The following is a 12,544-nucleotide window of genomic DNA, read 5'->3' as shown; positions in this document are numbered from 1 at the left end:
CAGACTTGTCAGCTGTGCACTACTCAGCGCCAAAGACAAATAGCAACTGTTAAAAATCATAACTGTTGTTATTTTGGATGAACAGGGAACAGGGACCCTCACCTAAATCACGTGACGGTGAAGGTGCGTGAAGGTGGGCGTGTCCTCGCGCGCCTGACTGGCGCTCACCTGGGTCCCTGTGAACAATCCGAGGGTCGAGCAGTGCGCTTTGACGGAAGTGGACACGCAGAGTAAGGTGGACGTGCTCATGGCTTCACCTCTGAAAGCGGGATTCCACAGACTGGACGTCCAGAAAACTACATGGGACGTTCCTGACCGCTACAGCTCCCTCAAGCCCGTTGGCTCGGGAGCCTATGGGACAGTGTGGTAAGGGTGTTATGGTGAATTATTACATGTAGACAGAGAATGACATCTGTTAATGGTTTATGCTGGTTTATGTTGTGCATACATATGGTGTATTGCGAATATGTTAAAAGAGACTGAGATATAAATGTTAAGGACGTTTGCAGGATATAGTAAATGGGATTTTTATGCTATGTGCCAGATTATGGGATATATTTGGAAAATGCAGTGGCAGAATAAAGCTTATTTATGTTTTAAATTCTATTTAATTTATTGTTTCACTACTTTTTAACAGTGGTATAGATGTCTTAATTCTATGTATTGAATTTGCTTAATGTATTCGTTTTTTTTTTTTTTTTTTTTACTAAAAACCCAGTGCTACACTTTACTGTAACTTGTGTTTATTATGCACATGTAACATCAGCAACGTATGATATGCTCTATGCATCTGTGACATAGATCTGAGACTGAGCGAGGATTGGGTGAAATAAACAAATGTGAACTCACATACCTGATGGGCAGGTTTCAGCACGTTTGCAGATAACACCAACATTCCCCCAAAATACAGACAATGTCTCAATCAATAGTGTTCCTCTGTCATGAGCAAAGTCTTTTAGATAAATGCCTTCTGGTAATGGATTTCAATACAAATAAATTGAAAGGGGTTTTGTTTTGCTGGTTATGTTTTTATATGTTACCCTTTGTATGTAAAGAAGATGCTGCATTTGTTTTTGGTATTGGAGTTATATTATAATATGTTTAAACAAACACAATAAAAGCAGACTCTTTTTCAGACTCTACAGGTCAAATTTGACCCACATTTGAACAAATCATGGCCTTGATCCTTTAAGCATGTTATGCAATGTTAAATAGCTCTTTTTTCTGACGTTTTCTATCATTTTCAGTTCACACATTTTGTTCTCTGTAATGGGGTACAGCTGAAAGCTGTCCAGTATAAAAGTCCTCTTGGATGTAATTGTCTCCTTAAATTCTACATTGGAAAAAAAGTATGCATGCTCTAAAATGTAACTATAAAATGGACATAATTTGTGATAATACCAGAGAAAAATTAAATGAGCCAGAAAAGGGAATTTTAACTGTAAGTTCTGTAACATTTCTTTACTGTATATCAAAACTCTTGTTCTTGAATCCTGTATGATAATGATATTGAATGAATATAGATTTTATTGTTTAGCTATATGATATTTGCATGCCATCTCTCTGTTATCTGTGAAACTAATTTCATGTTAACAGAGTATGTGAGTAAGTTTCTAATGATTACTTGTGTGCAGTTCTGCAACTGACCAGAAGACAAAGGAAAAGGTGGCCATTAAAAAACTATACAGACCATTCCAGTCTCTGATCCATGCTAAACGAGCCTACAGAGAACTGCGGCTGCTCCGTCACATCCAGCACGACAATGTAAGTCTCCAATTCCCAAGATGAAGACACTCAGACTTTTCATCGAATATTGTTTCTGTATTATTGTTTTGTATTGTATGTTTATGTCTTCTTGACAGACTTATAATTTGTGACCAAGGATCACAAAACCAGTCTTAAATTAAAAATGTTTAACATTGAGATTTATACAACTAAATAAAGCTGAATAAATCAGCTTTACTTTGATGTATGGTTTATTAAGATCAGACAATATTTGGCTGAGATACAGCTATTTGAAAATCTGGAATCTGAGGGTGCAAAAAAAATAATTTCTAAATACTGAGAAAATTGCCTCAATAATTTTGACCCATAAAAGGTTTTTTTTTTTTTTTTTTGGCTATTGCTAGAAATATACCCAACCCACTTAAGACTTAAGGTCCAGGGTCACATTTATCAACTTTCATTTATCATTTAGACCAGAGCTTTATGTATATATATGCTTCTGTCAATGGAAAGAGAAAGAAAACATTTCATGGTACTATTTTTGTGAAAGCCCCCCTTCATCTTCTCAAACCTGTTTCTGTGTTAAGTAAACATTATACCTGACCTCACGCTGGTACTCATTTAATATGGACTTCACGTTGAATAGCACAAGGATCAAGAATAATTAATGCAATCCTCTTTTCAAATCCAAGCCCAGTTACTGTAAGTCACAGGCATTTCAAATTCATAATTATTTTTAGCAGCAATGGATTTTCCAGGGCAAAGTTTGCTTTAATGACTTTTTAAGCAACAGCCAAGAAACAAATAGCAAAGAAATATGGCTTTAGGGTAAGATTTCTTTTTGCACTTTTGGCCAGTGGCTCTGTTGCCTAGTCAGTTTGCTAACACTGACAACTCTAAACCCCAGTTCTATGGACCACCATGTACTCCCTAAAATGCAAGAAAGATTAAGAAACTGAACAAACTATACGTGCCATTCTTGCATATTTGGCATAAACTGAATAACTGTGAAAGGAAATTGAACAAATCTTTGCGATGCACAGACCAACCCTGAATTCAAATATATTTTTCTTCTTGTAGGTTATCTGCCTCCTCAATGTCTTCACCCCTGATTCCACACTGGAGAAATTTGATACTTTGTGAGTGTCAAGATGAACAGAATACATTCCTGTGCAAAAATCTTACGCTTGTCATGACAGGCTTAAGGATGCAGGGCATGCATGCATAGATGTGACTGAGACTATGTACTCTATGCATAGTTTTATTATTATATTTGACCATTTTGTTGATTTTTGTGATTTTTAAATGTTAAGATATTTTTTTAAATCTCAGTTTCAGAGATTTAAATAGAAATACACATTGAAAAATTCAAACGTCAACATTATTGAAATGCTTACGTTTACTAATGCTTTTTCCCAGCTATTTGGTGATGCCATTTGTTGCTCAGGATCTTGGACACATAATGAAGAGGAAACAGTTAACCAGCAAAGTCATCACATACCTGTTCTATCAGATACTGCGAGGACTCAAGGTCTGCCTTCATTCTGTTCATTGCCACTTTCAGTCTTCTTCTAGATAGCTCTCATACACTATGTTCCTTGAATACCACTTATTGATGATATTGAATATTGAATGATATTGCATCTAAATAGTAACTGAAACTTATTTCCTTAGTACATCCATTCTGCTGGGATCATACATCGGGTATGTACAATAAATCTTACAGTATGTAAATACTAGTGTTCTGTTCAAATGCAGCAGAAGTGTTTTGCAATGTGAACACAATACGTATAATGAACTTATTAATGAAATTGCTACAAATGCAGGCCATGATGTTTCCTTTTCTGTTTTTAAAAATGTGAATAAATGTTAATTCACAATATGGCCAAAGTCTGATTAATAGCCCTATTGGAATATCCCATATATTATATTGATATACATGATGAAATGACAGAGATCACTGATGTCTTACTTCAGGATCTTAAGCCTGGTAACCTTGCAGTGGACGAAAACTGCGAATTAAAGGTAACAAAGATAAAGTAAATGATGATAGAATTAATGACCAGCAAAATAATCTGACATGAATTTAGGAATTTCACTTCTGAAACTTTTTTGTCATTTGCTATGTGGCCTGCTTTCTGACACTCTTTTTAAGATCCTGGACTTTGGGTTGGCGAGGCACGCTGAAACGGAGATGACGGGTTATGTGGTGACTCGCTGGTACAGAGCCCCTGAAGTCATTTTCAACTGGATGCATTATACTCAAACAGGTGACCTTTGACCCAACACACTGTGTACAAGGTGATTTAAAAAGTAAGAGGTTGACCCTATTTTATATATATATATATATATATATATATATATATATATATATATATATATATATATATATATATATATATATATATATATATATATATATATATATATATATATATATATATATATATATATTGTGTGTTTTGTGGATGGGTCATATTCTGTTCTGTTGTATCTAGTCGTGTTCTTCTGTTCTCAGTTGATGTTTGGTCTGCTGGCTGCATCCTGGCCGAGATGATAACAGGAGAGGTGCTTTTCCCAGGAAGTGACAGTATCCTTTCTATTTCCTCGCTTTTTACATATATCTGTTGACCAAAGGAGTGCCTGTTCTTTAACGCTACGTTCAGGTATTGACCAGCTGAAGAAGATCCTCAACTTGACAGGCACACCAAGCTCAACGCTTATTCAGAAAATGCAAAGCAAAGATGTAGGCAAATACCCTCAGACAACTCTTACTCTCTGTTTTAGGAACATGTGATTCTTGAGTCCATTTTCCATGATTGTTTTGATGTGTTTGCAGGCTCAATCATATGTCCGCTCACTTCCTGTACAAAAGAAAAAGGCCTTCAAAGAGGTATTTTCGGTTATGGATCCTAATGGTATGTCCACAACTTCCAAATCAATTTCACCTTTAGGCCATCTAAGATGTAGATGAGTTTGTTTCTGCACTGGAACAGATTTGGAGAAATTAATCCTTCACTTGCTCTGCAGTGAATGGGTGCCGCCCGAACCGCTGATAAAAACATCACAGTAATCCACATGTAATCCACATGACTCCAGTCCATCAGTTAACGTCTCGTGAAGCAAAAATCAATTATTAAGACAGTTTTTACTTTCAAACCTTTATTTAAGGCTAAAATACAAGTGCTCTTCCCATTGCTTTATCCAGTAAAAAAAAAGAAGAAATATGTCCAGTCCATTTAAAATGGTTAATTTTTTTATATTTTTTCTTATAAAAAACAGAGTGTTTTACTTCTCAAGACATTAACTGAGGGAAGACTTGTGGATCACTGTGATGTTTATATCAGCTGTTCAGTCTCTCTTTCTGATGGCACCCATTTAGTACATTCCCATTTGTCACAAACGCATTTGTGTGACCTTGCATAGATTTTGAATGAGGAAATGTCACCATCTAGTGGGAGAATACTACATACTAGCTACTATATTACTATATTACTATGATGTTGTTATTGCTTGACAAAGCTTTAAGCATTTAATAATATTCTAAACTCTCAAATAAGGCTTTGTAAAGCTGATAATAATGCTTGTCTTGACAAGCTTTACCATCAAATGTATTCTTTACTGTAATTCAGCTTGATTTAATGTGTGTTCCATGTACAGCCATCGACCTGCTGGAAGGCATGCTGGTTTTAGACCCGGAGGCCAGACTTACGGCGAAAAATGCTCTTTCACATCCATATCTTTCTGAGTTCCATGACCCTGAAAACGAGCCTGTGTCTCCTGCATATGATGATTCCTTCGAGAGTCTGGATCTGGCCGTCAGCGAATGGAAGAGTGAGAACATAAACATACACACATATGCTCTGAAACATTTCTAAATTCTAATGTTGTTCTTGACATAATATTTTTTTTTAAATACTATTCTGCCTTTTCATGTCTCACAGGTCTTATCCACATGGAGATCATGACATTTGACCCAGACAACCCTAGAGTGACTGCAACATAGTATCTCATATTCATATCGAGAGAACAGCACTCCAAAGTATCAAAGCCACTGATCAACTATTGTTTGCTTTTTTTGTCAAATGCTATTGGATAGATGTCTTTAAAACCTGTTGTTATCAAGCACAGTTCAATAGATATCATCCTCTTTTTTTTTTTTTTTTTGGTTATCAAACATTAACTAAATAGATATTGACTAATGTCTAAGTGTATAAACCAGTTTTTACTGAACTTTAAGAACTCAAGATTTGTAAGTTAATGAGGAAAGATACAGTGTAAAAAAATAAAAGATTTTTTTTTGTGGATATCTTTGTCCTTAATTATTATATTTATTATATTGACGTTTAATATTAACTTTTAGATTATTTATATCATCAAACCATTGGGTATCAGTTATTAATCATTATTAATTTAGCGTTAGGGGGCGGTATTTGGTAGGTATGGGCTACCTAATCTCCGTTCAAACTTGCTTTGAAGTTTCCTGACTGCACCATTAAAGGAATATATTAAGGAATATATTTTGGATCTGCTGGTTGACAGTGTACCCCAAAATCGGACCTTGTATTGGTTTTTGGCCTGCTCTGTCAGATCTTCACTCTGATAAATCAATCATCTGCTTTCGACAGAGGTTGGTATCTCTCACAGGACACTTGCTATCAGGTTCATCAACTTAAACAACAACAGAATTGTGTTTTAAGGAGAATGAGTAATGCTCACTGACCTGCCAGCTAAACCCTCACTGAATTGAAGCTTAGTTTGCCTGCTGTAACCCGATATTTTGGCACTGCCTGTACAGGTGTAGTTTTTAAGTCCGGTGGGAACGCGTTTTAATAGTGGTTGGGTAGTAGGCCTATTCGTTTGTTTAGCCAACACGTTTAATGTGTAGTGTACATTAAACTTTTTTTTTTCACTTTCACATTTAGCAGCGTTATTTAAGTCTCCGAATAGTTTTGTTACTCTCATGTTTTAGATAGTGCCTTGCACCTGTTGCCCTTTATAAATCTCGAGGAGAACATCATAAGAATAAGTGAGTATTTTTCCATCACCAATATCCTAACAACGCTGCTAATATTCATAACAGTGGTGGAACAGCACGAGTTTTTAACCTTTTTTACATTTGTTTCCCCAGAGTCAAATATTTACTTTGTCAGTTTCCCCAAATGTAATGTTATTTTATGGTTATTCTTAATTAATTTAATTAATAATTACTAGTCTTACAAGTTTGTCAGTTACAAAAATCAACAAACTTTAAAGAATACTGTGGTATTATTACCTTGGTACATTTTTTTAATCTTCTGGTATTTTTTGCCAGTTGTGATCCATGTTAAATGGATGTTAGCTAATTTGATTTCAATATGAATATTATGTTTGCTTGTGTGTATTCGTAATATTGGTTAAAATTATCAGGATAATGGGGGGGGGGGGGGCATTTAAATATTTGGAAAATATTTTCAAATTATTTCGTAGTAAAAAAAAAAGAAAAATCACAAATTAATGTAATTCTCATCTGTTGAGACTTACCAAAAATGTAATGTAAAGTAATGGTTTAGACGTGTACACACTCACATATATTTAAGATGCAAGCTGAATATGTTATTAATACTTTTTATACTACATTTTAGGGCTATTAAATTTAAACTTTTCTTGAAATTGGTCTAAAGGTTTTTCAAAACCAAATTTTTTCCCTCCTTTTCTTTATTGTGGACTCTGTGGACATGTCATTTACTTAAATATCTCTATAGCAGTGATAATCAAATGAGCTTTTTTTGTTAATTGCAATTGTGTATCCCTATGTGTTGTGTGAAAAAAGAAAGGTTGAAAAAATAACAACTGAAGACAAATCATTTAATGTAACCCTGATTTATTGGTGTTTCCAAATGGTACATGGCTTGATGAATACAACAATTTTGACATAAGAACAGCTCATCAGCCCATCATCCAAAATCAGGAAAAGGAAAGAGAGAGAGTAAAAGTTGGGTAATAACTGAGATTTGCCTCACAGTTACCCCCCTCTGAGGGCAGTACAATCTCAATTGAGTAGATTTTGTTGCACTATGAGCATGCAGCAGAAGCATTGACAATGCTGTTTGTAGTAATGCAGAATTCTGAGTCAGCTGAAAAAATTATTCATTTTGTGTGTTTAATACTCGCATGTCTTGACATAGGGCAACAAAAGCTTTTCAACCTGAAGAAGTACTTGAGCTCCATGCTTTGTCTGTCTCATTAGCTCCTTTCTCATTGTGTATCCCCTTAAGGACAATTTTTACTCTGGATGAGGAGTGATGCCAAGAAGCAAAAACAAAAATCAAAGACAACACAGTGAGTGTGAAAAGCCATTATGATATAACACTTTGACATGAAAGTCTCTTTGGGTGACAGTGATTTTTGGTGCCTAAATTCATCAAAAAGGTATGAAGCATTGAAATGTAGAGTGTAAAAGATAGGAGTTGCCCAGGTGGTAGATGATATTTGGGAGTGGGGAACTGGGTGGACATTTTTGGTTTAAAGGCGGCGCTGCTGGCTCTGCACCACAGAGCGGGAAATTGAGACTTGGCTGCTGCCGCCTCCGCCACCAATGGACATCCCTGAGCCACCACCATAGCCATAGCCGCTGCCACTGCTGAAGCCACTGCCACCACCAAATCCAGATCCACCACCGAATCCGGAACCACCACCGAAACCAGAACCACCACCGAATCCGGAACCTCCACCGAATCCGAAGCCACCGCCGCCGCCACCACCTGTGAACCAAAAAAAACCATAGACATTAGTTTTACTGAACACCAATGCAGTATTTATAGCAAATGATATGCTTTTTGTCCAAGGTCATGATAGGAAAAGATAATATGCCTACCGCTGGAACTGGTTGACTGCTGGATGTGGACAGTTGCAGAGCCACCACCAGAAGCAATCCTGACAAAGAAAATAAATGTGAATATAAAGACAAATTTAAACTGTAAAAAAGATACATTCAAAATAGCAAAGAGACTGACCTGCTCTCCTCTCCTTCCAGAAGTTTCCTGTAGGTGGCGATCTCAATGTCCAAGGCCAGTTTGACATTCATGAGCTCCTGGTACTCACGCACCTGGCGCGCCATATCCTGCTTTGCTCTTTGCAGGGCTTCTTCCAGGTCCTTAATGCGGAGCTTGGCATCCTTCACTGCCAGTTCTCCACGCTCCTCAGCCTCAGCGATCTGAGATTCCAGGTTGGCACGCTGAACAAATTTAAAAATAGCAAAGAAGACATTATGACTTAGTTTTCAGCAACACTTTTACATTATTCTTGTCCTCAGAGACTCATTTACATCATGTTATATCCAACGTAACATATACATTTTCATCATTAACAGTGCAAATCTTTCTTTGAAAGTACATTTCGTACTAAGGATTTGGTTGGCAATCTAATTCAGGTTAAAATCCCACCCAAAAGCATCCAAAGACTAATAAAATTCTTACTTGTCCTTTGACAGCTTCAATTTCATTCTGAAGTCTGCTGATCATGCGGTTGAGTTCAGCAATCTCCTGCTTGGTGTTGCGAAGGTCATCTCCATATTTGCCAGCAGATGACTGCATCTCCTCGAACTAGGTGGTGAAAATAAAAGAGTCATTGTGTTTAGAATCTGTCAGTTGATTGCTTTAAAATAGTGTTGTTTTGATGCTTGAACATCTTTTCTTACCTTCTGTTTGTACCACGACTCGGCCTCAGCGCGGCTGCGGTTGGCAATGTCCTCATACTGAGCACGGACCTCAGCAACAATGGAATCCATGTCCAGGTTGCGACTGTTGTCCATTTCCACAATGACTGATGTGTCTTTAATCTGTGACTGGAGATCACGCAGCTCCTAAAATTGAGAAAGGTGAAGGTTTGAGATCTAATACTGAAAACTTGCATCTCAGTGGTAACATAATTTCTAATTCAAATCAAACTCTCACCTCCTCAAAGATGGCCCTGAGGAAGTTGATTTCATCTTGAAGAGAATCAAGCTTGGCCTCAAGCTCAACCTTGTTCATGTAGGCTGCATCAACATCCTATGAAGACATGCACAGAGCTCAATACAGTATGTGGCTTTTACAGATGTATAATGAAAAGAATTGCAAAATATAACTAGAAGATCAAGACAGCAGCCAAGTGTTTTACCTTCTTGAGCAGGACAAATTCATTCTCCACTGAGGCACGCTTGTTGATTTCATCCTCATATCTGCCAAGATAAGTTTTCCACTTTAGCACATTGCTTGTCAAATTATACCATGCATACAAAGCGTAATTTATAGACCATAAACCTGCTCTTGCACAGCTACTCACTTGTTCTTGAAGTCCTCTACCAAGTTCTGCATGTTCTTTAGCTCTCCTTCTAACTTCATCTTCTCATTACCAAGTCCGTCAAGCTGTCTACGCAGGTTGGCGATGTAGGCCTCGAACATGGCATCGATGTTGGAGCGGGTGGTGGTCTGGTCCTGCAGTAAACTCCATTTTGTCTCAAGTACTTTGTTCTGCTGTTCCAGGAAGCGCACCTGTGTTGGAAATGAACCACAATTTGAATAAATGTTTTTATTAGGACATCAAAGATCTCTGATATGCAATTGCTCATGCCACAAGATAAGTCTTTTACAGTTATTATTAAACACGCCTCTTATTGCATGTCAGGACTTGCAGTGACACACCTTTGGCACCTTTAGTGGAATTTATTAGCATATGTGCCATTCCTTGTTGGACAGCACAATTTTCATGGAGTAACTGTCCTCTTGATATTGCACACTCCCCTTTGGAGATAATGAAATGCTAACCTCAAGTGACACCACAACATGTTCAGACTCTTTATGCTCCCAAAACAATGTTTGCCTCCAGGCATTAAGGCGAGGCTCCTAAGAGACCTGTGCCAAGCTGCAGGCCTTAACAGAGATGATATGGCACGCCTTACCCTCAGGTACTAACTGTTCCCACCCTCCTGCAGATTTATCCCATGCAATTAATTTTTTTTTTGTGCAAAATCTCACAATGACTTTGAACTTGCATGGTTCACATAAAAAGAGCAAAGCATCAATGACATCAGTTATGTGAGCTACATGATTGCTGATTATATCTCTTGCCAGAATCATACAAACGGGCGTAGCACCTAGGTAAGGGGGTGAAATGTAAAAAGTGTGGTTACATGGTGAATTCCCCAAAGGTGTCAGAGGACCAAAACCGTAAACTTGTTTTGTTTAGGATAAACTAAAATTACTATTAGGGCCTACATAAAGTTACTTTTAGAGCCATTTTTATGAGAAGTGTTGCATTGAGTATGAGTTAAAGATGCTGCTCATCTGTTACACACACACACACACACACACACACACACATATCTGCATTGCTGCCATGGGGATAGATGGCAAACTTGATCCATGCCCTTATTTGGATTGGCCTAGTCATTGGATCTCCCCTGGCTTGGGTTTCAAATTCACCCTTACTGTCTGAGAACAATAAAATAAAGAAAAAAGATATAGACTTTGAAGATAAAAGATATAGACTTTGACTGCTTGACTAAAATGTAGGGAAGATGCAAAATATAGCATATGCAATGCAAGCCTGTCTCCTATGTGCTTACTGTTATATAGAATCTGACACTAGGAGGATTTCAGGTGCAAGTTACTGGCTGTGAAGTATTTAAGGATAAGAACCCAGCTCACATACAGGCCCTTGAAATGTGTGCATGAAAACCCATATTTCAAATGCAAAGTCAAAATGTTGACTTGTAAAAATAAATTGTTGTGTTGTACAAATTTGTATGCTTGCAAGAAGAAGACTAACCTTGTCAATGAAGGAAGCAAAACGGTTGTTGAGGGTCTTGATCTGCTCTTTCTCCTGGGTGCGGACAACTTGGATGTTGGGGTCGATTTCTAGGTTCAGTGGGGCTAGGAGGCCTTTGTTGACTGTGACAGCTGTGATGGGTGCCATACCACCAGGGAATCCTCCACCAAGACCACCACCGAATCCTGAACCACCGCCAAATCCACCACCACTGCCGAATCCAGCACCACCGCCAAATCCACCACCACCGCCGAATCCTGCACCACTGCCGTAGGCTCCTCCGTAGCCTCCGCCACCGCCGCTCATGCTGTAGCTGAAGCCTGATCCAGATCCTCCTCCAAAGCTGCTGCCCCCAAAGCCACCGCCGCCGCCACCACCACCGGAGCGACGGTATGACACAGTGCTCATTCTGCTGCCCATGGGTGCTGCGCTGGCAGACACGCTGGAGAAGGATTTCCTCATGCCTCCACCCATGCCGCCACCCATGCCGCCACCCATGCTGCCGCCACTCATGCTTCCACCGCTGATGGTGTAAGAAGTGGTTTTGACCGAAGACATTGCTGCTGTCGTCTATGAAGGGATACGGTTTAGAGAGAGAAAGAGCAGGATGAGACAGAGAGATCCAGAGCAGAAGAGCTCACTAAGAGGAAACTTAAATCCCTCTGAGTGCCTTCTTCAAGGAGTGCAGCAGTTTTTATACCTCTTATGTTACGGGAGGGGCTCACCTGACCACTCCCCTTTCAGCCTCAGGCTCCTGTCCTGCCTTTCGTCCCAGTCCAAGTGATACATACACCCATCTTGCTGAGCTGGTATGGGAGCACTTTCAGCAGAGAAGGCCTGGTCACACCCTGATTTTTATGCACACTCTCTCACGTAAAGTGGAGAAACTAGGAGAGGAACAGGGAGTAGAAAAACAAGGCCAAACTACCAGAATTCAGCACACCCTCTTCTTGCTTGTACTACAAAACATTTTTGTATTTTACTAGTGCTCTGTAATCCAATGCACCTTAGTTAAATAACCAGATGGCAT

At 38.5% G+C, this 12,544-nt stretch overlaps 2 protein-coding genes across 2 annotated transcripts; one reads left to right on the top strand and one right to left on the bottom strand.

Moving 5' to 3' along the window:
* Positions 1-6,026, top strand: LOC128011117 (mitogen-activated protein kinase 12-like). The gene is made up of 12 exons (XM_052593226.1): positions 1-366; positions 1,635-1,764; positions 2,806-2,864; positions 3,145-3,256; positions 3,400-3,429; positions 3,703-3,750; positions 3,881-3,995; positions 4,244-4,315; positions 4,392-4,471; positions 4,565-4,643; positions 5,386-5,559; positions 5,670-6,026. Exons 1-12 carry the CDS (start codon positions 248-250, stop codon positions 5,729-5,731), a joined length of 1,080 nt encoding a protein of 359 aa, XP_052449186.1. The 5' UTR covers positions 1-247; the 3' UTR covers positions 5,732-6,026.
* A 1,545-nt stretch (positions 6,027-7,571) lies between these two features.
* On the bottom strand, positions 7,572-12,189 carry krt5 (keratin 5). The gene is made up of 9 exons (XM_052593632.1): positions 11,515-12,189; positions 10,030-10,238; positions 9,865-9,925; positions 9,660-9,755; positions 9,404-9,568; positions 9,183-9,308; positions 8,721-8,941; positions 8,582-8,640; positions 7,572-8,468 (listed from the first exon to the last, which is right to left on the bottom strand). The coding sequence occupies exons 1-9, from the start codon at positions 12,070-12,072 to the stop codon at positions 8,230-8,232; spliced, it is 1,734 nt and encodes a 577-aa protein (XP_052449592.1). The 5' UTR covers positions 12,073-12,189; the 3' UTR covers positions 7,572-8,229.
* Between the last annotated feature and the right edge of the window lie 355 nt (positions 12,190-12,544).

Source organism: Carassius gibelio, chromosome B23 (assembly GCF_023724105.1).
Source record: "Carassius gibelio isolate Cgi1373 ecotype wild population from Czech Republic chromosome B23, carGib1.2-hapl.c, whole genome shotgun sequence".
NCBI classification, from domain to species: Eukaryota; Metazoa; Chordata; class Actinopteri; order Cypriniformes; family Cyprinidae; genus Carassius; species Carassius gibelio.
The sequence above is the reverse complement of the archived record's forward strand: the minus strand, read 5'-3'. Positions and strand labels throughout refer to the sequence as shown.

Excerpts from the sequence above, each read along its gene's own strand:
- LOC128011117 (XM_052593226.1), top strand. The coding sequence starts at position 248 with ATGGCTTCACCTCTGAAAGCGGGATTCCACAGACTGGACGTCCAGAAA. Across the intron at positions 2,865-3,144 it reads CTGGAGAAATTTGATACTTT|CTATTTGGTGATGCCATTTG; the intron begins GTGAGTGTCAAG and ends GCTTTTTCCCAG. Across the intron at positions 4,472-4,564 it reads AGAAAATGCAAAGCAAAGAT|GCTCAATCATATGTCCGCTC; the intron begins GTAGGCAAATAC and ends ATGTGTTTGCAG.
- krt5 (XM_052593632.1), bottom strand. The coding sequence starts at position 12,072 with ATGTCTTCGGTCAAAACCACTTCTTACACCATCAGCGGTGGAAGCATG. Across the intron at positions 10,239-11,514 it reads TTGCTTCCTTCATTGACAAG|GTGCGCTTCCTGGAACAGCA; the intron begins GTTAGTCTTCTT and ends TTTCCAACACAG. Across the intron at positions 9,926-10,029 it reads GTAGAGGACTTCAAGAACAA|ATATGAGGATGAAATCAACA; the intron begins GTGAGTAGCTGT and ends TTATCTTGGCAG.